This window comes from Pteropus medius, unplaced genomic scaffold (genome assembly GCF_902729225.1).
Source record: "Pteropus medius unplaced genomic scaffold, Ma_sr-lr_union100, whole genome shotgun sequence".
Taxonomy (NCBI): Eukaryota; Metazoa; Chordata; class Mammalia; order Chiroptera; family Pteropodidae; genus Pteropus; species Pteropus medius.
The window spans coordinates 17,807,296-17,832,510 of record NW_024342473.1 but is presented as its reverse complement, the minus strand read 5'-3'; the positions used below and the strand labels follow the sequence as shown (position 1 = coordinate 17,832,510).

Sequence of the window (25,215 nt, the reverse complement as noted above, 5' to 3'; positions counted from 1 at the left end):
CTAGTCACTAAAAAAGACTGCTTAATGTTATTTTTAAGTACCCTATTATTGTTTATTATTACCTTGTTATGTTCTTTATAAGTGAAAAACAGTTTCAAATATTTGAGAGGTAACCTATTCTCATAACAGAACACAAACTTTTAGTGCTGACAGTACTCAATAGATCATATGATTAATCAGCTAAAATTGAATTGATGGAGGATTAGCTCGACTGAGCTCTCCTTGTCCCCTTAATAACATTTAACTAGAATAAGTTTATGTACAGACAACCTCTGAAGTATAAGTATGTTCCATATATACCATTTTTACTGTTGTAATTTAAAAAGAAGTCAGTGAAGTGAGCATTGAGGAATAAAATCTGAACTGAGAGAAAAGATTAATTTCCTGTGACAGGACAAGGAAGTAGTGGGTGATAGGAAGAACTTTTCAAAGAGCTTGCTAGTCTGCTGTGCAGATATGCCATTTCTCCCTCTCTCCTTTCTCCTTCTCTGTGGGTTCCTTCCTTTTCCAAGACTCCCTTTCCTCTTCCATTTCTATTTTTCTATAGCTCTGAAACCAGTAACTTTGTTCTTAATATCAGTCTTCGCCATGTTTAGTTCTTTTTTTAACCTAACCAAACATTGTTTTTAAAAAGAGTTCATTGAGATCACACTACAGCAACTATTTCCTGAGGTCTTAAGATGGAGGTGAGACTAGAAATTGTCTTGCTTTATTGTCACATTTCACATTTTTTCTCTGTTGGTTGGTGTTTTGGGAGAGGGATCAGCAGAGCCCAATTTCTGCTTGAAATCAATGAGGCAGGATGTTTGGTGATGTGAAGCAGAAGTTCAAAGGAGCTGATATTTGTAGGAGGCATGAGAATTAAGAGTTAACATAGGTCAGTATCACTATCAGTTTCTGGGAGGAAAAGAATTCATATATTGGCCAGTATTCAAGATAAATGCAAACTCTATAATTCATTTTTAAGTCTTGTTTGATACTTATGATGTTTTATGCATGTAGTGGTTTATTATTTTTCCTGGTAGAAATACATTATTTCATCTACATTATTTTTAAACATTATTCTTAAATGTTTGTCTCTGGGAATACAAATCCAAAAGTTGAAACTCCTGATGTTTTCTGGTTTCTAGACCAGTGTTTTGTTTTAAACTAGTTTTTTCTTTAAAAATAATTATTCAATAACATTCAAATGGTATAGAATTTTAAAAGTACCAAAATAAAAAGTTAATCTCTTCTTAGATCTCAGTCTCATTACCCAGAAGTAATATTAAAAAATTGAAAGCAAATGTAAGGGTAAATAATTGCGTTTTTAAAATATCAGTATGTATAGTTGTCTTATTTTTAAAAACAGCTGCATACTATTCCCTTCATATGGCTGTGCCATAATTTATTTAACCAACTTTTGTTGATAAAGTATTTGCTACATTGAACAGCCTTGTACACACATTTTTGCATAGCTTTGCAAGCATCTCTTAAGGAGTAATTTCTAAAAATACATCAGAAGGTATATGCATTTAACAGTTTGCTAGCTATTATTACTAGAATGCCCTCCAAGGAGTTCACATCAAATTCCTGTCTCACTTAATAGTGGATGATGTCATGATGATAATAAAAATACCTAGCATTTGTTGGGCATTTACTCTGTGCTGGTAATGTTCTAAGGATTTTATGTGTATTCTCATTTAATCCTCCCAACACTCTCATGAGGTGGATTCTGTTATCACCCTAATGTTATAGATGAAACATTTGGAAAACCACTTTAGAATGATTTATATTCAAAATAGTAAAACTGAAATATTGATGGGACTTAGCTCTGTTATCAGGAAATTTCAACTTTCAAAAAATTGACTTCCTTAGATTCTTAAGAGATGAGGTTTTCTTCTAGATATAATTTTAGTACTGGCTTTCTGACTCCAAGTCCAGTGTATTTTCGTGTGTGTTAGGAATTAGGAGAGAGTTGGAATATCTCAACTGTTAAATAGATTTATCTACTAAACTTTAATAATATGACTTGTATAGATATTAGTTATTGTGGGGTTACTGAGACAATTTTTTCATACACTGTTTATCAACACATCTTGGCTGTAGTGAACTGATGGAAAGAATGTTTTCCATGTTAGATATTTTGTTATATCCTCAAACTCTAAGGGACAAGAGTTGTAGATAATTAACTGGTTTTACCAAAACACCTAAGAATGAGTTATGTAAGTCAGTACTTCATATTGTATAACAAATTCATTTGCTGTAATCAGTAGATTTCTGAGAAGTCCCTGTTTATCTTAAATTTATTAGGGCTCTCTATTCAAGCCAGAAAGCCAAAATGATGTGCAGCTTGTGTTGTTAGACATTGAATTATTCCCAGTTGCCAGTTGAGAACTTATTCATCTTGTTTTGTTCCTGATAATATTTGCCAAGAACTTCAGATATTTTAAAATAAACTAATAGAAGTTAAGTTTGAGAGTAGAATTAATTTTAGTGTTGTATTTGTCATCTATTCGGTGAGCCTTATCTGAACTGCTGCTTAAATTTTTATTTTGTAGTGCTAAAGCGTTTGGTTTCCCATTTAATTGTGAATATGATGAACCCCTTATTTATTAACTTTTTAATTAGTTAAGTATTTATACATTATATTTCCTTTAGATTTGAAGGAAATGGCAATAGCATATATTCCCCCAAATAAGAGAGACTAAAGATATCAGTCCTGTTTTCCTTCTGAGTAGGAAGAAAAAACCTTTGGCTACCTTGAAATAGACACTTTCAGGGCTATAGTTAAAATAGTCTTATAATGAAATTACTGATTTATTTGCATATGTAAAATGTCAAATAATGATAATTTAGAAATATTGCCTGTTAGTACCCACATTTTCTATTAATAATTACATTCACACAGTTAGTCATCTTAGACATCAGTGACATGGTAATTGCTAGAATCATTTTTTGTAATCAGTTTTCAAGAGTATATCATCCTCATCTACTTTGTGAGAGAGATAGCACTTGCTGACTCCATAACTGATGTTATCTGTGGAAATTTTCTCAAACTAGGGATCCCATTTTACCTTATATAAGGACTAAGAAATCTCTATTTCCTATTTTTTTAAGCCCAATAGTTGTATATTTTTATTTAAAGCTTAAAAAAATTATTCAACAGCTGTATACTCACATTTTCCAAGTGCACTCTATACTGTATTGACTTAAATGTTTTAAAAGTTTCATTAAGAATATAACCAACCCTTGTAATTGTGAATTCTTAATAGGAATTATGTCTAAATCTGTGAATTTTTTCCTTTTCCAGAACTAACATTGATAGTTATTTTTTGTTATTTTTATATGAAAATTTTCACACATAAAAATGGAATTATACTGTTGACTCCCACATATTCATAATCCACTTTCAGTTTTTGGCATTATTTCATCTCTTGACTCTCACTCCCCCCCACCCCCGAGAATTTCAGAACAGTTTCTAGACATTGCACCGTTTAATTTGTTTTATATACTGCATATTTCCTACATATTGTTAGTTAGATCGAAAAGCTTGGTTCAGGTTGAGTTCAGCAACATTTCCTTGGTGGTGCTGTGTACTTTAAAGTTGATTAGAGGGTTCAGATGATCCACTATAACGTCCCCATCAACATATCATGTAATATTTTTGGCAGTTTTGATGATCTTGCCTAGATCCATTATTTCATTAGAGGTTGCAAAATGTTTACTTTCTAATTCTTTCATTCTGCTTACATTTACTAATCGAGGTTCTTCTGTAAGTAAGCAAGAGTTCTTCCTTCATTAACTAATTGGTTACTCTGAAATGCAGTCCATACAAGAAAGGCAAGATGAGTGCTTGATTTTTTACCTTTTTTTTACTACTTTTCAATGTGAATTGATATTCTAACAATATCCAAAGAGGTTTTTAATTTTAAAGTATCATCATGAACTCATAAGTTTTAACATAGTATGTTGCAGTCTTTTTCTTTTTGATGCTCAAATAGTCTAATCTTTGACCAGTGGGGAGCATATTTGAGTTGGGTCTGTGTTCTTTTTGATACCACCCCAGTAGTTTTTGATAACTTCCTTACTCTCTGAAACAAGATGGTCCAAATTCATTCTTTACATTTCCTGCCCCAAGCCTAGAAACAGCCATTTCTTTAGGTATTCCTGATTTCCTTTTATTTAGAGGCTGTTTGGAGGCTATAGACTAGAATTTAAGGTGTCCATTGCTCTACTGGATTTTCATTGCTTTTTGGCCTTTTTTTTAATGGACAAAGTGAGGAATGTAGAGATTTTAGAAAGAATTAATTAAATCATTAATTTATATGAATGTTTCTATTCAGAGTTTAAGATTAGGGTTTTTATGTAAGTTTATGTTTTGTATTTGGAGCTCCTACATTGTTCTGCACGTACTATAAATACATACACGTAAACATTTATAACTGAATGTAAATGAAAATATTTACAATTATTACTAACCTTAATTTTAATGAATATAAGATTTTTTTGTGTGATTTCTTTTTGCTCTTGACCAATTTTATGTGTGGTTATTCCATCAATTTAGTATGCATTTGGGTCCATTATTTATTTTTTTCCAAGGTGTTTTTTTTTTTAATGGGATTTGTTGAAAATTTTAATTTTGCCTTTTAATTATGTTAAACATTTACCTGGTTCCAAAGTCAAAACTTAAACAAGATATATTCAGTGAGGTCTAGTTTTTACCTCTGCACCCCTCTTCCTATTTTTCTCCACCATAGATAACCATTTTTATTCATTTTTTGTTTTGGTTTGTTATTCTATTTTTTTCTCTTCAAAAATATAAGCAAAAATGTATATATACTCTTATATTCCCCATCTCTTACTCAAAAAGTATCTCTTGATTTTTTTCAGTTAACATATGTATAGTTATTAGAGTAGAGAAATATTATAGAGGAATAAAAGTATATAAAGAGATATAAAGGATGTATATACTTTCATTCTTCTACTCCTTTTCATTCCTCTTTTTTTTTTTTTTTACAACTTCATAGTACCTCATTGTATAGTTAGTTATACCATAGTTCAACTATGTTCCGCTGTTCATCCTATTGATGAACAGTTTGCTGACTTTTGCTATTACAAATAGCACTGCAATGAATTGTTTTTTGTGCATGTCATTTAATATTTTTTGCCATCGTGTCTTTGGGATAGAATTCTAATGGAATTGTTGAGTCAAAGATAAATGCATATGTATTTTTTTAAAATATGACCGAATTTCTCTCTAGGGAGATCATAACCATTTTGGATGCCCACTAGCAGTGTGTGGGTGCCTGTATTCCCAAAATCCTTCTAACAGAAGTTGTTGTCAGATATTGTTTTTTTTTTGGTCCACCTGATAGGTAAGAAATAATATGTCTGTATATTTTTTCTTTTCTTTTTTTAATGAATAATGTTGCATATCTTTTCATATGTTTAAAGGTCATTTGCATTTGTTTTCTTGTGATCATCTGTTCAAATCTTTTTGCCTGTTTTTTTTTTTTAATCATTATTTTGGTCATTGTTCTTCTATCTTTTATAAGAAGCGTTTACATATTAGAGGTATAACTTCTGTATAATAACATTTTCACCAAATTTGTCTTTACTTTGCTATACTTTTTTACCATGCTAAAAATTTTTTTTGGTTAGTTACATTTATCAACATTTATCTTTACTATTTCTGGGTTTCAAATCATAATTAGGAAAATTTTTCCCCCACCAAATCTGTAAGGAAACTAACTCATTTTTCCCATAGCCCTTGTATTGTTTACTTTTTTTATATTTAAACCTCAGATGTTTATCTTCATGTACAGTATGAAGAAAGGATCCAGTTTTTTTTTTTATGTGACTTTACAGTTGTTCCAAAACAAATAATTAAAAATTTTATTTTCCCTGTTGACTGGAGACCTTTGTCATATGTTAAATTTCCATAGATATTTGGATCTATTTATAGAATTGTCATTCTGTTCATAGGTATGGCTATTTAGGCACTAGAAGTACACTTTCAATTATAGACTCTTTTGTATTTTCCTGATTATTCTTGCTTGTTTATTCTTCAAAATAAATTTATAATCAACACGTTTATCTGAGGATGATGGTAGTGGAGAGACACATGATGGTATTTTTATCAGGATTATTTTTGTAGGCTAAGTTAGAGTGAACTGACATCTTTAGGATTTGGGGTATTCCTACTCCAGAATATGGCATGTCTACATTTGTTGAAGTCTAGTATCTTGCAGGGAATGCTTTTTCGTTGTTGTTTTTTTTTTTAACAGTTTTATTGATATACAATTAACCTACCACAAAATTCATTCAGTTTAAGTGTACAGGTCAATGATTTCAGTAAATTTAGAGTTGTGCAACCATCACCCCCATACAGTTTTGGACATTTCTGTTAATCCCGATAGATCTCTGCTGTTTGTTTGTAACTAGCACCAACATGTTGAGTAGCTGTAGATCTGTGATATAGTTTATTTAAAGAGTATGAGCTTTGGAATTGGAATTAAGTTTGAATTCCAAGTATTGCTGACTGTCTGATTGACAAATCATTTACACTTTCTAAGTTTAAGTTTCTTGATGGAGGTGGGCATGCAGAATATTGTGGCACAAAGTATATGCTCACAAATTGGAAGCTGTTTTTATTATTAGCATCATGCCAGACTTAGGCATAGAGGGGCCGACCAGGATAATCGATGATTACAGTGGCTAACATTGTTTATAGCTAGCTGCTACCAAGGGGATCTGTAGTGTCTTAAAAGGGAAGAGAAATAAATGTTGAGTACATGAAGAACTGTCAGAAAAGCCATTGTTTTTGTTACCATTGTTACACTACCCACATTCTTTCCAGGCTGTTGCTTATTGTTTTTCTCATGCTGTTTTAAAAGGTACAGACAACATAACTAATCTTAAAGGAAATAATTAAAATCACCTACGGTCCCACAACTGTGTCTTAGCTGTACTGATATTTCTAAATGTAAAAAGACAACATGAAAATAAAATCAACTCAATAAGAAGTGGCTTGTTTTCCTGATATTTTAAAAGCTGTATTAAGGTTAACTTCCTAATTTTAGGAATGTTTTCTTTAAGTTTTGTTTTAAATAATTACCTTTCTAGAGAAAACAGATTGTAGATGCTAAATTCTTGTCTATTGTGATTATATTTAGTTACTTTTTATGTATTATGTTCAGGTTATGCTTATAAATATCCTATTTAGAAAAATGGTGATTGTTTAAGCAATAGAATGAGTGCCTAGGTGAGTTATTTATATAACCTTTAGTTACACAATTTCTCTCTTCATAAAAAATTGTATAAATTGAATTTTAATGCATTAGCAAAGCTAGCTTTGTGTCCTTTATCATTGTTACATTTATATTTGACTTTGCTTAACAGTAAAAGATGTTAAAATTATTAAAATGTCAGGTTATCTTTTAGAGACTTTTAAAGAAATTTCATGTACACATACGTGGAAAGAAATCACTAATAAAGTTGATACATAGATGTAGCTTTTCTCCTTTGTAAAATGATAATGTCCAGTGGTGAGTCAAAATAAGGGAAGTTTTATAAAAAAAATCCATGGTGTTTTTTACACACACACACACATACTACACTAATACACGCACACATACACACACACACACACACATATATGGCTTTTAGTTTTAAATATATGAATCTAGGATATTATTTTAAATAGCCACTTGAGTGCTGCTATTTTGTTTTCTCTGCTTATAGGGTATATTTATGCTGTTAAAAATATATACTTCAATATATTGTCTATGTGTGTAATCTTTAGAACTTAGAAACTACTTCAGAAACTTGCACATCTCATAATTTTTAAATCTTAATTTTTTCTATTGATATAATGATTTGCAAATATTCTAAAAGATAAATATAATATTATGAACTATTTAAAAAATAACTTTCTCCAAATCAGATCATCTTCATTACCTCTATGATTTACCACTGCCTCCTTTGTTTTCCTCTTTGGCGCGTCAGAGACTATGTTGTAGATCTTTGTCATGGCCCTATACCTCCACCAATACTGGGCCGCTTCTGAAGTAGGGCAGATATTTGATATGTAGAGATGTATTAGAGATGAAATTCCAAGTTGCCAAGGAATAGGGCCTTGGGTGAAGGATTGTAGACTGCATAAATTACATTGACAAGAAAGTTGAACCATTTGTTGTCATTGTGATAAACAAGAGTTCAGTGAGTTATATAAAAACATCAGTGATATACCTACATACTAGTAGAACATGAAGAAAGAGAACTAATTTACAAGATCAGCGAAAAGAATAAAGTGTTTATGAATAATCTTAGTAGTAGTATATTTGGATAAAATTATATAGCTTTATGAAGAGTTACATTTATAATCAAAACCAAACCCTAGAATTTTTCTAGAGATTTATAAAAGATGGCATTAGTAGAAGATATATTTTTGGATGAGAAAAAGTATATATCATAGACATATCAGGGCTTCATCAGTGTTGCTTAATGCCAGGACAGACCAAATCTGAGGATATTTTCTTTTCCCTTGATTTTATAATCTTGAAGAATAACTAGGAAAACTTGAATCTACTAAGTATCAAAACATTTATTCTAGTCTTTTCAACAAATGGTGTTGGGAAAATTGTAGATCCACATGTAAGAAAAATGAATTTTTAGACCTTTTACATCATGTAAGACACGAAAATTAACTAAATGGATCATAGGCCTAAATTAGGAGCTAAACAATATATACAACTTCTTGAAGAAACATAGGAGAAATTCTCACTGACTTTCAGTTAAGCAGATTTTTCTTAAATATGTTACCAAAAGCATAATCCATAAAAGAAATTGTTAATTTGGACTTCATCAGCATTAAAGACTTTATGCTTCAAAAACATCATTAAGAAAATGAAAAGACCTGCTATTACTGAGAGAAAACATTTACAAATAGTATATCTGATAAAAGACTTACATTCCGAATATATAAAGAACTTGAACTCAGCAATAAAACCAAAGTTCAAGTTAAACATGGGCCAAAGATTTGAATAGACATTTCATCAAAGTGGAATGAGCAGCAAAGAGCTCAACCTGAAAAAATGCTCAACGTCATTAGTTATTATAGAAATGAAATCTAAACCACAATGAGGTGCCACCATATATCCTCTAGAACAACTATAATAAAAAAGGGACAATAATAATTATTGGTGAGGATTTAGAGTAACTAGAGCCCTCATTTTCCTGGTGGGAATGGAAAATCATATAGCCACTTAGGAAAACAATTTGGCATTTCTTTAAAAAATTAAACATAAATTTACCACAATACCCAGAAATTACATTCCTAAGTATTTACCCAGGAGATATGAAAGTACATGGTGTATGAAGACTTATAGACAGATGTTTATAGCATCTTTATTTGTTAAATAGCCAAAAGCAACAAAAATCCAGATGTCCATGAACAGAAGAATGGATAAACAAATTGTAGTATGTTCATATGATAGTATACTACTCAGCAATAAAAAAACAAACTATTGATACAGCATGAATAAATTGCGAAGTAAGTACACTGACAGAAGCCAGACACAAAAGTTTTATAATGTATGACTCCATTTCTATAGAACTCTTGAAGCTACAATCTGTAATGACAGAAAGCAGGTCTGTTGTTAGGATTATAGGAGGGTGATGAAACAGGGCATGTGGGGTCTTTTTAGGGTGTTGGAAATGTTCTAAAACTGGATTGGGATTATGGTTATCCTCTATAAATTTACTAAAATCAGTGAAATGTACACGTGTGTGTGTGTGTGTTTGGGTTATTTCACTTAGCATAGTGTCCTCAAGTTTCATTCATATTGTAGCATGTGATTGTATTTCCTTTTCAAGGCTGAATAGTATTCCATTCCCTGTATATACCACATTTTGTTTAGTCATTCACTGGTGGACACTTGGGTTGCTTTCATCTCTTGGCTATAAGCATGGGTGTGTAAATATCTTTGAGACAAATGTGAATTTTAAAGTATGAAAGTTATACCTCAGAAAAACTATATTACAATTAAAATTACCCTAAATACAAGAATTTATATCAAAAGGGATGAATAGATGGCTTCAAAATATAACCTAAAACATAAGAATATTTAAAGGAGATATCAGAATGTAATAGGGGGAAAGGAAGGATTTTTCAGTAAATGGTGTGGTAATAGCTAGTTAGCGAGGGAGGGACAGGTCTGGATTCTATTTATAATCTTATGCCATAAACAAAAGTTAGTTCTAGATGAAGTTAATAATTAAAGAAACAATGAACCAAATATAATATGTACCCATTCTCTAAATAAGGAAAGACTGTCCATATTTAGAGTAATTTAGAAAAGAACGTGTACAAAAAAATTACAGATTTTATAGCATAAAACTAAAAAGCTAATGTGTGTTTCTTAAAAGAATGTCATATCATGTAAAAATACAACCATGAAGAAAACATACAGCAAATGTAGTATCTTTAGATATTAAAGGTTAATATCTTATAGAGTGTGAATATCTTATACAAGAACTTAAATCAGTATCTTTAGATATTAGTGTTAATTTTTCTATATAAGATCATACAGATTCATATGGAGACCTAAAAATTTGTAAAGGACAAACAAAAATTATAAAAGGAAATAAACGTGAAGACCTGCAGATTTAATAGAGTACTGTTTATCTCACAGATGCCCTTTAAATGTTTTTTGCTTATTTGTTTTCAGGAAATATTGATGAAGATGTTGTGGTGATAGAAGCTTCCTCCACTCCCCATGTCACTGCAAATGAAGAAATTAATGTTACCTCAACAGACAGTGAAGTGGAGATTGTAACAGTTGGAGAAAGCTATCGGTATGATCTTAATTCTTAGTTTGTATTTGAAGTTTTCAGTATAAATATTTATGTTTGAAGTTTTCAATATAAATAGTTGTTGCAGATATTTGCATTATTTCTTTATTTTTATTTATTTACTTTCAGAGTCCTAGTTTGAGTATGCATGTACCAGATTAGTAGTTTTTGAATCAGGCTGCATTAGACTCACCTGAGAGGTTATAAAATAAAGAGGTATTGTTGCCTTGATTATATCCCAGACCAGCTGAACCAGAATCTTAGGGATCAGTATTTTTTAAGCCCCCTAAGTGTACATTGCCATAGAAAAACAGTAATTTTACTTAGTGTTTTACAAAATTGAGTTTGTTTTATGATTCAGAGAATCCATGAACTCCTTTGAAATTTAGGTGAATAATTAATAACTATTTGGGATGATGCTAAATTTAAAAGTGAAGAAAAATATTCAGGAATATTGATGTTGAAGTATTCCTTTTTGTTGTTATTCTACTCATTTCAGGATATCATTGATACCAGTGAAGTTTGTGCTATTCTATTAGGGAAACCTAGTATAAAACACATTTTTTGAATTTTTTTTGTTCTTCATTCAGTAATTTCATCTAAGCCGTGTACTGATAAGTGAATGAAAAAAATCCTCATTTGTTTTGATAAATAACTAGAAATGACATTGCTCTTTTGAAAATCACTTCGACCCAAAAAGAGGTAGAGAAAAACCCCAACACTATATTATACTGTATTCATCTTGTGCTTTAGGTGATTATAAACAGAGAGGCAGTAAAATGTTTCTTTGTTCCATTTGATACACCAATTAAATCTATGGATGAATCTTAATTTTGTATTGGAATGAATTTAGAAATGCATTTGCTTATTGTATTTTAATTTGTAGTGTTATTGATTAAAAAAAGATTATTTTGGAAGCATGTTACAAATGTGCTTCTTCACTAGTCACTTGCCCATTGGAGTGCTACTTCTAATGGCATGAAAGAGAGCACTCTATAATATATCCCTGTTTGTTTTAAGTTCAAAATGACTTTCCCAGACTCTGAAGAAAATTGATACTTTACAGTATGTGCCACAATTATCTTATGACTGTGCATAGTGCTTAGTGTGACACTGACTCAGTTTTTATGAGCTGCAAGGATTGCCAAAATTAAGGACCTGTTTTTCCTTGTGGACCTGGAGATCTGTCTTGTCATGGAGACAACTAATGTTTAAGCATATGCATTTACCACAGTAATGGACAATGATCTTGAAAAAGACAACACAGCGCTCAAAACCCATATCTATTTTCTTAATTGTTATCTAAGATATTAACTTTGTCACTGGTTAACTGGCTCTTAGCCCTTTCTCCTTAAGAGAGAATGCGTGTTTCAGATTCATTTGTGTCAGGATTTGACACTTGCCACCAATATTCATAGGGACCACTAAGGCCTCGTGAAACTATTCCTTATACATAAAGTTTTTTGCTGGTACTCCACTCAGCATAATATTTGAGTTTAGGACATCCTGTTAGGTTTTCACAAAAGTACTACAAAGTGGACCTGGAACATTCTGTAGATATTAACAGCTTCCCCAGAAATATTTGGTTTGTCAAGAATTTTAAATGGTGATCTCTGTTCTCATCCAAAACCATTTCATCCTGAGACAGTTGTTTACTATCATGCCTTAGTCTATATAATTCTTCTTGGAATGAGCTGTCTTTCTTTTTTTTAACCATATTTCAAAAATTAATCTTTATAGTCCTCGTACTTCAATGTTTCAACGTGTCTCTAAACTCTTGGGCTCTACAAACACTGATGCCATTTTCAGCCCAGTTTGTACTTTGGGGTTCATTTTTGAGTGGTCTAGCTCACACTCCTCATGATCGCATTTTAATGAATTTGGCTCACCCTTTCTAGACATGCCGACAATAAGCTTATAAGCAGTTTTACATTCAGTTTAAAACCAACTTCATAAGACTCACCTTTCTGAAACATTTATTTTTCTCCTGAAGCCTTAGGACTGCATATTCTACATATTATCCCTCTGTAACCTCAGTCATTTAAATCATTACAGTGAATCCTTAAAAAAATAATAATAAAATGTGTACCTGTAAGAAATTTAGTACAATACAATGCCATGCACATAGTTAAAAGATAATAAAAGTGTTAGGTGTTAAAAGTTTGTAAAAGCATAAAGCAACTCAAGTGGTGTTTCTTAAGGCTACCAAACTGCAGATGGTCCTTAGTTTATGATGGGGTTACATCCCGATAAACATCATAAATTGAAAATATCATAAATTGAAAATGCATATATGTAATTATACATACCAATTTTACCTCAATTAAAAAATTAAGAAAAAAAAGAAAATGCATTTAATATACCTACTGAATATCATAGCTTAGCCTGGCCTACCTTAAATGTGCACAGAACACTTACGTTGTAGTTGGGCAGAATCATCAAACACAGTGAATACACTGTAGATCATTAGTTGTTTACCCTCATAGTAGCATGGCTAACTGGGAGCCGTGACTCACTCTCCCTGCCCAGCGTCACAAGAGTATCGTGCCGTGTATTGTTAACCTGGAAAAGATCAAAATTCACAATAGGGTTTCTACTGAATGCATGTTGCTTTCAAACCATTGTAAAATCAAAAAATCCTAAGTCAAACCATTAAGTTGGAGACCGTCTATAATAAATTAGCTGCAACTATCTTTACTTTTTCTGATCCCAGGCAATTTCTCTGATGCCTTGAATCTCTGTTATATCAGAACCAGAACCAGAAGCAAAGCCATGATTTGCAAATTCAGTCTGGACTAAACATAGAAGATTATGTGGACATTATAAAATGTTAGGGTGTTGATTTTTGTGTTCCTTTACCTATGGTGAATAATTTTAGGTATCTAAAATAAAATGTAAATAATTGGTCATAGCCCAGGTTAATATTCAAACTAACCGTTGAAAAGAGAGCAGCATTTTTGAAACAGAATCCTGTATTTTACACCAATGATTGGTTTAAAATGATAACATAATGATTTCTCATATTCTTAGCTCATTTGATTAGTGAACATTTGCTAAACATTTCATTTAGAAAAGGTTTACTCAGTGCCAGCCATTGTGCTAGTCATAATTTTTAATTCCATTGCCATTATTTCTTTGGAGAAGTCTTACACGAGGAACTTCACAACTTACTTTGTAAGAAAGGCTTATTATTTCTTGGGTAACTGAAAAAAATTTTTAATTTACTAATTTTTAAAAAAATTTATTAGTTTCAAGTAAATTTTACTAATTTAATATTGATATCTTTTAAGGTCTCGTTCAACCCTTGGACACTCCAGATCTCATTGGAGCCAAGGTTCAAGTTCTCATTCAAGTCGGCCACAGGAGCCACGGAACCGCAGTAGGATTTCTACTGTTATACAGCCCTTGAGGCAGAATGCAGCAGAAGTTGTGGACCTTACTGTTGATGAAGATGGTAAGATAGAGTAGTAATAGTGTAGAATTATGAAGACAGTTTGATAAAATGAAACATCTTACTATGTTATAAACTCCTACTACTGTTTAATGGTAATATTTTATTTAACTACAGGGAAATTGTCAGATTTTCTAATCTTATTTATCAATTGATATAGTAAGCTTGGTTATTATATAGTAAAATCTTTTCTGGTTATTTTATTGCTTGGTAGTTATTTTCTTAGGAAAAAAATAATTTTTACAAGCGATAGTTTGATTAATCCTCACCTGTTACTTTCATTTATAATATTATTGTCATACTTTAACTTTGCTATGAAAAGTAGAAATGGCACTTTAATACAGACAACAGAAAAGTAATATAACTGAATATAAATGGTTAATAGTGGTTATTTGAAATGTGGAATTTACTTTTAAAGGTATGTTATTCTCCAATATTAGGGTGCCTTTTGTGCTGCTTAATTTTAGTGTTTCGTTTTGGCTTACAACACCCAAGTAACTGAGGGAACAAAGCTAGAGTTGGAAAACAAATTAGGGAAAGTGGTAGTATGGGTGAATATATGAATACATATGTGAATTTTTTCACATACTGAGAATTATCCTCAAGTATTATTGGTTACATCTTAGAAGGAAACAATCAGTCATAATTTCCTTTAAGGAAGGGTAGTCAAACATACATGAATGACTATCTTTCAGAGTTAGGTATAAATTCGAGAAAAGTTACATTAGGTAGGTAGAAAAAGTTAGAGGCTTTGTGCAGTCAGCTCTTAATATGGGCTGTTTGCAGTTTGGATGGTTATAACTTTCAGAGTACCAATACTTTGGAGTTAGATGTTTATGAATCACTGGTTTATTCCTACTCTCTGCATGTCATTCAACAGTGTCTTGATTTTTATTTTGAAGCACTATAAATTATCTGTAAAACAGTAGTTAATAGGGATTAATTAAAAAATGTTTGGAATTAATTAAATATAAGATGACTATTTTGATACTTTATGTGTGTTCTTCCATGTGATACCTGTTAGCCAATAAGTAGAAAGTTACAGAGTATCCTTTTAACCCATTAGAATTAGTTCAACCAGAAAACTTTTACTAGGTTAAAAGTATTCCAGTGATCAGTAGATGCCTCATTCTCCCCACTAGTTTCTTTCAGTGGAAAGCTTCTATCTTATTAAAAATAAACTCTAAACCACTGGTCTATCTTAACTGGTGGTCATTTTGTGCCCCTGGAGACATTTAGCAATATCTACAGACATTTTTGCATCTCACGGTTGTGGGGAGAGTGCTACTAACATTTGTTGGGCAGAGGCCAGTGACGGATGCTGAACATCCTACAATGCATAGGACAGTCCACCCGCTACCCTCCACTTCAATCCCCAACAAAGAATTTTATAGCCACAATTGTTAATACTGCCAAGATTAAGAAACTGAAATAAACTATTTGCAAATAAACTGAGATTCCTCCCTTTCCTTTTTACGTGTAAGCAAATATATTTGTTTGAGCATCCAAAGTACAGTTGTCCCGGGTTACTATTTGTATTTCAGGAATCAGCCTGCCACACTGCATTGTATAGATTAGTTTGTCCTCTCATTCTACATCACATTAAGAGAGTCCCTTTTTTTCAGATTTAATTGTTGTCGTAATGCTTTGGACAGATTTTATTCCTAGTCTCAATTTTTAAACAATTATTTTATAGTCAGAGTCTAAAGTATAACTTATTTCATAAGTTACAGTCTGCCTGAAATTTACATTATACTATAAGATTTTAAATTTTATTAGGACTGCTGAATATTTATTAATATATTTTGTAAATATATTAATATTTGCAAAAAACTTTTTGGAAAACACAAAAAGGCATGTAAAAAGATTAAAACATTAAATATCAGATAATTTTTATTAAGTGATTACTATATGTAAAGCATCATACAAAATGCTTTCTGTGAAGAAAATTCTGTACTTTCCTAGTTCTACAGATGAGGAAATGAGAGTACTTGAGTTACTTAATCCGGGTTCATACTGTCAGTGGTGAAATCAAAATTACTTTCCAAGCATCTAACTCTAGAACCCATACAGTACCAAAGAAGTACAGTTTGTAAAACTGTTTTGACCACCTGTAACAATGTGCATGAACCTAGCAGAGACACTTTTACTTTCTTTTTGTCTTTGTGATAGATCAGAAAACTTATATAGTCATTATCCAAAAAACTGTTAATCACCTGAATTACTGGAATATGCATATATATGTGTTGGATTTTTTAAAATGTAATAATCATGTGTTGGTAACGTTATTTTAATGTTGCAGTTTAGCTTTAGGAAAGCTTTTTAAACTAAATATTCTACTTATTAGAGCGTTCACATTTTTAAAGTTTGCTTTTATAATTATTCTAAAAATGTTAGCTTGGATTAAAATATAATCCATTACCTAATTTTCAAAATGTTAAATAAACATTTTGTATTTTATAGAACCTACTGTAGTACCAACCACTTCTGCAAGAATGGAATCACAAACCACAAGCGCTTCCATTAACAATTCAAATCCATCTACCTCTGAGCAGGCCTCTGATACCGCTTCAGCTGTCACTAGTAGCCAACCATCCACAGTGTCAGAGACTTCAGCTACTCTTACAAGCAATAGTATGACTGGTACTTCTTCTATAGGAGGTATGTAAAAAGGGGCAGTGGACTCTTTCATTATATTTGTTAGAAAAAGTATTGTCGTTTTTAAGATCTTAGCTGTATTTACCATGAGCATATTCTCAGAAATAAGCATCATATGTGAACTAAGTTGTCTCAGTTGGAATTTTACTATGACTTCACATTTGAATTTGGGTGCTGTATGTTACCAAAGCATCATTGTTCAACTGATAGAGATTAGAGAGAATTAAATGGCTGACACCAAAAATAAGAGCAACAAAAGAAAAAAAGAGATATAAATTGAACATCAAAATTTAAAACTTTAATGTGTCGAAGGACATTATCAAGAAAGTGAAGAGATTACTTACAGAATGGGAGAAAAATATTTGAACATCATATATTAGATAAGGGTCTAATATCCAGAATATGTACAGAACTTGCACAACTCAAAAACAAAAACATTTTTAAACCCTGTTTAAAAATGGACGAAGGATTTGCATAGATATTTTTCCAAAGAATATAAACAAATGACCAAGAAGCACATAAAACAACATCATTAGTTGGTGGGGAAGTGCAAATCAAAACCACAACAAAATAACACTTTACACCCAACAGTATGTCTATAATTTTTTTAAAAAGTTAGAAAATAACCAGTGTTGAGAAGAATGTGGAGAAATTAGAACTCTTATGAATAACCTGGTGGGAATGTAAAATGGTACAGCAGTTGTGGAAAACACTTGGGCAGTTCCTCAAAAAGTTAAACAGAGTTACCATGTGACCCACAATTTCACTTCTATGTAAAAGAATTGAAAACAGGGATGAGAGTTTTAAAAAGTTTGATCATGTGCATTTTCTGAATTTTTTTCATTGTTCTTTTGGTGTCATATCTAAGAAATCATCGCCTAATCCAAAGTCACACAGATTTATTCCTATGGTTTAAGAGTTTTATAGTTTTAGTCCTTAACTCAGATTATTTATTTCAATTAGTAGTTATATCTCTAGTACTTTCTCCCATCATTTAATTATCTCCTGTCATGTTATCATTTAATCCTTAAAAAACATCCTCGATGTTGATATTATTATTCACATCAGAAATGAAGAAATCCAGAATGTTACTTTCAAGGTCAGGAATAATCTTCAAGGCAAAATTTGAACTCTTCTCATTCACTCCTCTCTTCTGGTAGCTTTATGTACCCTTATTCTTATCTAGATTTTAGATTTTATCTAGACAGTCCCAACTTTTATTTCAAGGTAAGTCTCAAATCTCTTATTCATTCATTCGTTCATTTATTCAAGACCCTGTTTACTCAGAATTTACATTTAATCTCTTAGGTAGCAACTTTACTACCTGAATGGCCTTCTCATGATATTACTCTGACTATATTGATGACCACCTTTGAGATAGACCTCCTCGTGTTGTATTTCTCTAGACTAGGAGAACCTTATTTCAGGCTAGATTGTTCCTCTCTATAAACCTGATAGAAGCACATACAGATGCATATTCAGGCTACATTAGGGGCACTCGAAGTTCTTCTGGCTTCATTTCCTTCCAGGACTCTATAGAACATCGGTCACCTATTTTCTTCACATCTTGTCCTTACTTTGCACTTTCTTATATATTTCCAGTCGTGAGTAACTCAACCTATCCTCCTTTGCTCTTATCATCAGGGTTTCTAAATAAGGCTGATAAAAGTCATAGAACCAAGCAGATTGGTGCCTCATGAATTTATGGTATCTAATCTTGGGCTTTTGGTAATAAGTTGCCATAATGTGATGTATCTCAATCAGTTCCCTTTTCTACCCCTCAATGACTATTTCAAAATTCTTGTATTTTCTTCAATACTTTTATTCCTCCAGGGGAAAAATAAATAAAAGATAAATGGAGGTTCTCAAGCATGAACCTCCATAATGTCCAACTCCTCCATAAAAACTTGCATATCTATACCTATCCTTCTCTCCTAACTCTTAGTTTCTTAAGTCCTTCTATTTCCTTCCAGTCCCTTTAGTATGCTCTACCTCTTACCCCTTCTTGTGTCCTTGACTATGCTTTAATAGTTATCTTCCCTATATCTTCAGCATCTTTACTGGTTCCATTCCCTTAGTACCTAGATAGGTACATTTGTGTTCAGTCTATGCACACTTAAGTGGATCTTCTTCACCTGAAACTCTTTCCTCTAACGTGCTTCTGACACCTTTCAAAACAAACATGATGATAAAAAAAAATCTGGTAATAATTTTCTTTTCTCCCAGAACTCTGTTCTCTTCCCTTTTCTCCCTGGCCTATCTCATAACTGCAGTTGTTTTCACCTACCACCAATATGGTGATGATTTCTCATTTTGTGTTTCCAGAGCCCTCTCCTACTTTAAACCTTCATATTCAACTACCTATTGGACATCTCCTCTGGACCATTCTGCCAGTCACTTCAAAGTTGACATGTCCCAGTCAGCCCTCATCTATTTGACTTCTTGCTTTATGCATATATAATATCTTATATATTCATTTATCAACACATATTTATTGATTATATACTATGTATCAGTCACTGTTCTAGAAACTGGGAACAAAACTTAAATTTTCTGCCCAAACAGAACTAACATTCTAGTGGATAATAATAAGTAACATCTGTTGAGGGCATAACATTGGTCAATGATTTATCGATATTAACTTGATTTTGCATAATCTGTGAGGCAGATTCTATCACTGTTCTTATTCTATAGATAAAGTAATTTCCCCAAGGTTATGTGATAGTGGAGCAAGAATTCAGACCTAGGAAGTCTGGCTTGGAGCCTATACTCTTCCTCTATGCCAGGATTTCTCAATCTTAGCACTATTGTCTTTGGACTGGACAATTCTTTATGTGTGGGGGTGTCCTATGCATTGTAAAATATTTAGCAGCATTCTTGACCTCTACTCACTAAATACCAGTAGCACCACCTCCCTTCCAGTTGTGATAATCAAAAATGTCCCTAGGTATTACCAGGTGTTTCCTGGGGGAAAGCATTGCTCTGTACTATACTAGAACTCAGTGTTTCTGTTATAATACTGATTGATTCATATCTTAAATTGTCTCCGTACTTGATGATGAGCTTTTTGAGGATCAGAGATCAGGTCTGTCTTTTCTCAGACTTAGCTGCATGCATACATGAATGCCTCTTTTCCCTTGTGAGGTTAACTTAAATTTAGCAAGTGCTTATTGAGCCACCTACCTTGTGCAGACATGTTTTTAGCTGCTAGAGATAAAACAAAGGCAGACAACATCATAAGTTATTTTAAAGGCCAGGACTTTAAATTTCACTGTTGCATTTTCCAGTGCCTTTTGTAGATCCTTTAATAACACTGTTATATGTAAGACTTACCAAATGAATGAATAAATGCATGAGTACATCTCAGTAATCCTCCTAGAATTATAGTGAGAGTACTTTAACCAACTTGATTTCATTGGTCTGTGGAGTTAATTTCTCTGGTAGAGGTTTGTGATTGTCTCATTTTTAGTGGACACTATGGGCTAATTTTAATAAAAATTAAGTGTTTTATTTACTAATCAGATATATTTGTATTTTACTTCTAACTTATGGCAGTTTTCTTTGGTCAGTAACTCTTGAACAAGAGACTATTCAGTTGTCTTTACTTTGGGTTGCTACCCTGTTTGAGCAACAAAGAGCTGCTGGACTGTAGGAAAAGAGATTATTAATTTAATTGGAAGCCAAAACTGTACCCTAAGAAGTAGAGCTATAAGATCAGTCTACTTCTTCAGGCCATACTATTAATGATCTGATTCCTTAAAGTTGTTTTCAGCCTTAAATATATTGTAGTTATTGTGCTTCCTCTTATTTCACTCTTGATTTTTGTATTTGAAATAGTCAAAGACAAAGATAAGGTGTACATTTCTTTTTGAATAGATAAGTGTCATTATCTGTCATTAGTCACAGTTCTAGCAGTCCATAGATCTCTTGCTCTTGTTACAGACTCATTTCCTGAGTCTTAGTGTTATGCATAATCCTTAAATAACCAGATTTGTAAAATTAAAGCATCAGAGTTGAAAGGAACCAGGAAGGTTATTTAGTCCATCCACTGAATGGATTTAGTGTCCCATCGGTTTTCAATCTTTTTTTTTCTGAAGCAACACAATAAATGACATTCACTTGTACAACACGTTGACATGGGGGCTGAGATAAAATCCTGAAAATGTTGCAGGAATAAAGCTACTGTAATAATGAATTATTGCTACAAAAATTACAGATCAGCAAAATTTGTAATTTTTTCAATCTAAGTTCACAGACTCCTTAATTCTATTTCTCAGGTTAGAACTTCTACAGAAGGGTTTGGGAAATTAGCCCAAATAAGCCAGACTAGGAGCTGGGAAAGAAAACAATTTACAGATACTATATTAACAGGGTTTAGATCACAGAACTTGCCCAGAAGAAAATCAGCAAAGGCAGGGTAGGACATGTATGGAAGGTCAGACCCAGGAGAATTACAAGGAGGTTTGCTGCAATCAGACTTATCAACCAGAGCCTGAAGCACCCCGACCCATGTTCATTTATGTGAGCCTGTAAATTCTCTTTATTGTTTTAGCCAGTTTTGGTTGGATTTTGTATTATTTGTTAGTAGCCAGAAGATTCCTAATTGGTACATTGACCCAGAAGAGATTAGCTAGGTACTGTGAGCCAAATAGGAGCCAAGGTATCCCTGGTATTGGTTACTCTAGAAATAAGGCTAGAATAGTGGTGCTTCAGATTCCTAAGGATTCTTGAGATGCCTCAGGGGTCACATAGGGGATGGGGGAGGGAAAGACAAGACTCTGGGCTCTTCATGCTTCTAATTTATATATTTTAAGCAAAAAAATTTTTTTCCATAAAAAAAATTTTCTTTTATCTGTTTTATATAGTTTCCACATAATGTGTAGTTTGAGGAAAGGGTGCTGTTTTTTTATCTGAGTTCGAAACACTAAAATAGACCTGGGGCACTTTTGCAGTTCTGGCATGGAAGAACTTACCTGCACAGTAACTCTGGGCATGTGGCACAAAGCATAATCAGTGCTCAGATGTTTCATACCTAGAAGATTGTCATCTTTTCTAACAACCCTACAAGGCAATTATTGCTCCACTTATTAGTTGAGAAAGAGATTAAATAACTTTCCTAAGGTCACATTGCTCAGGATTAGACAGGCTCAGGATTAGAACTCAGGCCCATCGAACACCATGCTTTCTTCCTCACTGTTCAGCACTAAATCACTAAATTATAAGACACATAATTTCTTACATATTAGAGTCTTATTATTTCTTGTACTCTATCAGGTCTGAGTTTAGAGGCACAAGGAAGGGAAAGGATGTTGGAGGTCAGTGAGATTTAGCCAGATATGCGCTCTGAGTGGGGTGGTTATGTCTTAAGAGGATAAGATTTTAAGAAGTACATAGCAGTCTGCATTATGCAGTGGTATTAGGGGTTTATGGAGCTCAGAAGAGTCTTAGCTTTGTTGCATGTAATGGAAGAACTCACATGATATTTTAGATTTTTTAAAAATGCAGTTTAAAACTAATTGTCATGACCTAGGAGATGATCTGTTGTCATATTTAAACATCATAGTAAATGTGAGCCTCTTGAAGAATTTAGGCTTTCAGGAAAATTTCAGTGAAAACGCTGCTCAAAATTATATGATATGTGAACATAACATCATCATGTTCTTATTTATAGAGATTTGAATTTACTAAACATTTCTTAATTATTTACTTACTTATACACAATGTCTATTTTCTACACAGTGATATTCGATCATTTGATTGTTCTATGCTTTTTATTGTTGTTGTTACAAGATGACTCGAGAAGAACTGCATCTAGTGCTGTAACAGAAACTGGCCCTCCTGCAATGCCAAGGTTACCTTCCTGCTGTCCCCAGCACTCACCATGTGGAGGGTCGTCACAAAATCACCATGCATTAGGACATCCACATACAAGTTGCTTTCAGCAGCATGGCCACCATTTTCAACATCACCACCACCACCATCATACTCCCCACCCAGCTGTCCCAGTTTCTCCCTCCTATAGTGATCCTCCTACTTGCCCTGTGGAAAGACCTCCACAAGTACCAGCACCTTGTGGAGCAAATAGTAGTTCTGGTACCAGCTACCATGACCAGGTATGTGGAATTTGATGAGTTCTTCTTTCTTTCTTAAATTTTTTAAATAGTGTTTTTTTCAGGAGGAAAAAAACCCTAATGACAAATGTTATATGGTAAATAAGTTATTATTCTGTTGCCCATGTAAAAGTGGCCAAGGGTGTGGAAAATCAGAACTGATAATATATTTTATTCTGGAATGGTTTTTGGTGTTTTTAGTTAAGTACAGATGAATCTGATCTTTGGGATTTTATTTCATGCAAAGTGTTGAAACTGCAATGTCAGTCTAATTCATGAGAAATTTGGAAGTTCTCCCTGTTTCCCCTTCCTCTCCTATTCTGAAGCCCCCTATAATCTCCACTCATCTCTAGAAATAAACAACCTTCTCAGATGCAAACCTGTGACATAGTTTCTTAAGAGCAGATGAGATTTCTAGTTTATGGGAAATTGAAATGTCAGCAAAAAATTATAATACAGTGAATTAGTTATTGTCAGTGAGTGCTTGAAATGTCAAATAATATTGGTGATCACATGAAGTAAATAAAGTCAAGTGTTAACATGCTATTTTAACTTTTGCTGTGTCATCTGTATATAATTGTGATGTAAACCTGGGTGCTGCATACGTTAAAAAACAACATGTGTAATTTCAAGGTAAAACTCTATGCGAGAAAAAGGGGGCTAGAAAAAAAATCAAGATGAAAATCCAGAGCAACTGCTTTTCTGTACCTCTTGCCCTTTCCTAAAGTACTTACTTCATCTTTAAATTTTGATGGTTATCTCTTCTGGATCTGACAAAAAAATAAAAGGGAGGGATGTTCCCTTAAAAAAAATTAACCACTGATATCAAGAAGAAATATTAAAGGGTTTAGTAGGAAATATGATTAGAGAGATTTTAGATTATGTTTTGGTTCTGGTGACAGTTCTAAGTATTAACATCTGATCGTCTAGACTTATTTACTTGTTGGGAATGAGGAAGCAAAAGGAAAACTTTTAAGTGGACTGAATGAAAGGCCCTGCTTAAAAGCAAAAAATTTTTTTACTAGAAATTTGGGCTGAAGGGGCAGTGTTTATAGTAGGAAAATTGTGACAAAGTAGATCTGCCAACTTCTTCCATATTTATTCAAGAGCTGCCAAAAGGTGGGCCTTTCGTTCATAGAATATTGTCGTTGTTGAAATAATAAAATAAGACAGTTGGTTTGAGAGATGAATTGTTTATACAACCTTTTATTTCAACCCTACTGACTTAATTAGGTAGAATCTCTTTTATAGTTCTGTTTAGTGTAAAATAAATGTAACCTATTCACCTATCTCTAAGTAGAGGTACTTGGACTGCACACAAAGCTTGAGAAAAGTGAGCAGGATCAAGCATTCACTGGTGACATGGGCATGAAGGAAAATAGAGTGAGGTTTTGAAAATATGAACAGTTTGCGACTCCTGTAGACATTTGGAGGATCCTGAAATGAGGCACATGCTCATGCGATAACCTCATATAGTCTTCACTTGAGACCTATGTGGGCACAGCAGGAAGTGAGGAGTGAGAGAAACAAACTGATCTGAGAATTTGTGATTGTATAGATGTCTTATGATTGGTAGGCAGAGAAATATTGATGAGGATTAGGCCTGACAACAAAGAAGTTGCAGTAGTCACTACATCTCTAAACCTTACTACTTTGGATGCAACTTCCTCTTTTGAGAGAATGATTTAGTGTTAGGCATTACTCATAATCTATGTAATAAAGTAGTATTTGCCATTTTTGTACCATTTTGGTTACCCTTCCTTTTCCTTCTAGAATAAGAAGAATTATGAAAGAGTGTTTTCTTTGTTAGTTTTTCCCCTTTTCTTTTCATTCTTTACTTTTAACTTTACCCTCGGTTCCTTCTAGGAAGACCTTCACCCTACTTTCTCACTCTTTGGGAGTGTTCTTAATCACTGACTGGAAAAGAAGATAGGAAATTTGCTCACCTTCATAGTATGTTGATACTCCAGTCCATTTGCCAAATTTTAGCCTAAAGAGGAATATAGGGAAAGGATTTGAACTGTAAATATAAACTCACAAGCTCACAATATTATTCTTATATATTATTTACCCAAATTGAGGACATAGGTTGTATTTGCCAACTCAAAAGGAAGAGGGCAGACATTTACTTAATTATAGACACATAATACAGGAGAAAGG

General features: G+C 32.8%; 1 protein-coding gene across 14 annotated transcripts in view; it reads left to right on the top strand.

The window, feature by feature from the left end:
- The window catches only part of RNF111 (ring finger protein 111), a 71,283-nt gene that overhangs the window by 28,772 nt on the left and 17,296 nt on the right, over positions 1–25,215 (top strand). For 7 of the 14 annotated variants that reach the window (XM_039865463.1, XM_039865462.1, XM_039865461.1 and 4 more), the window contains exons 3-6: positions 10,713–10,839; positions 14,127–14,290; positions 16,751–16,948; positions 22,736–23,058. In XM_039865463.1, the coding sequence (XP_039721397.1) occupies positions 10,713–10,839; positions 14,127–14,290; positions 16,751–16,948; positions 22,736–23,058 (812 nt within the window). Of the gene's footprint in view, positions 1–10,712; positions 10,840–14,126; positions 14,291–16,750; positions 16,949–22,684; positions 23,059–25,215 lie in introns of all 14 variants that reach the window. The other 7 variants (XM_039865452.1, XM_039865454.1, XM_039865459.1 and 4 more) reach the window with 1 other exon arrangement.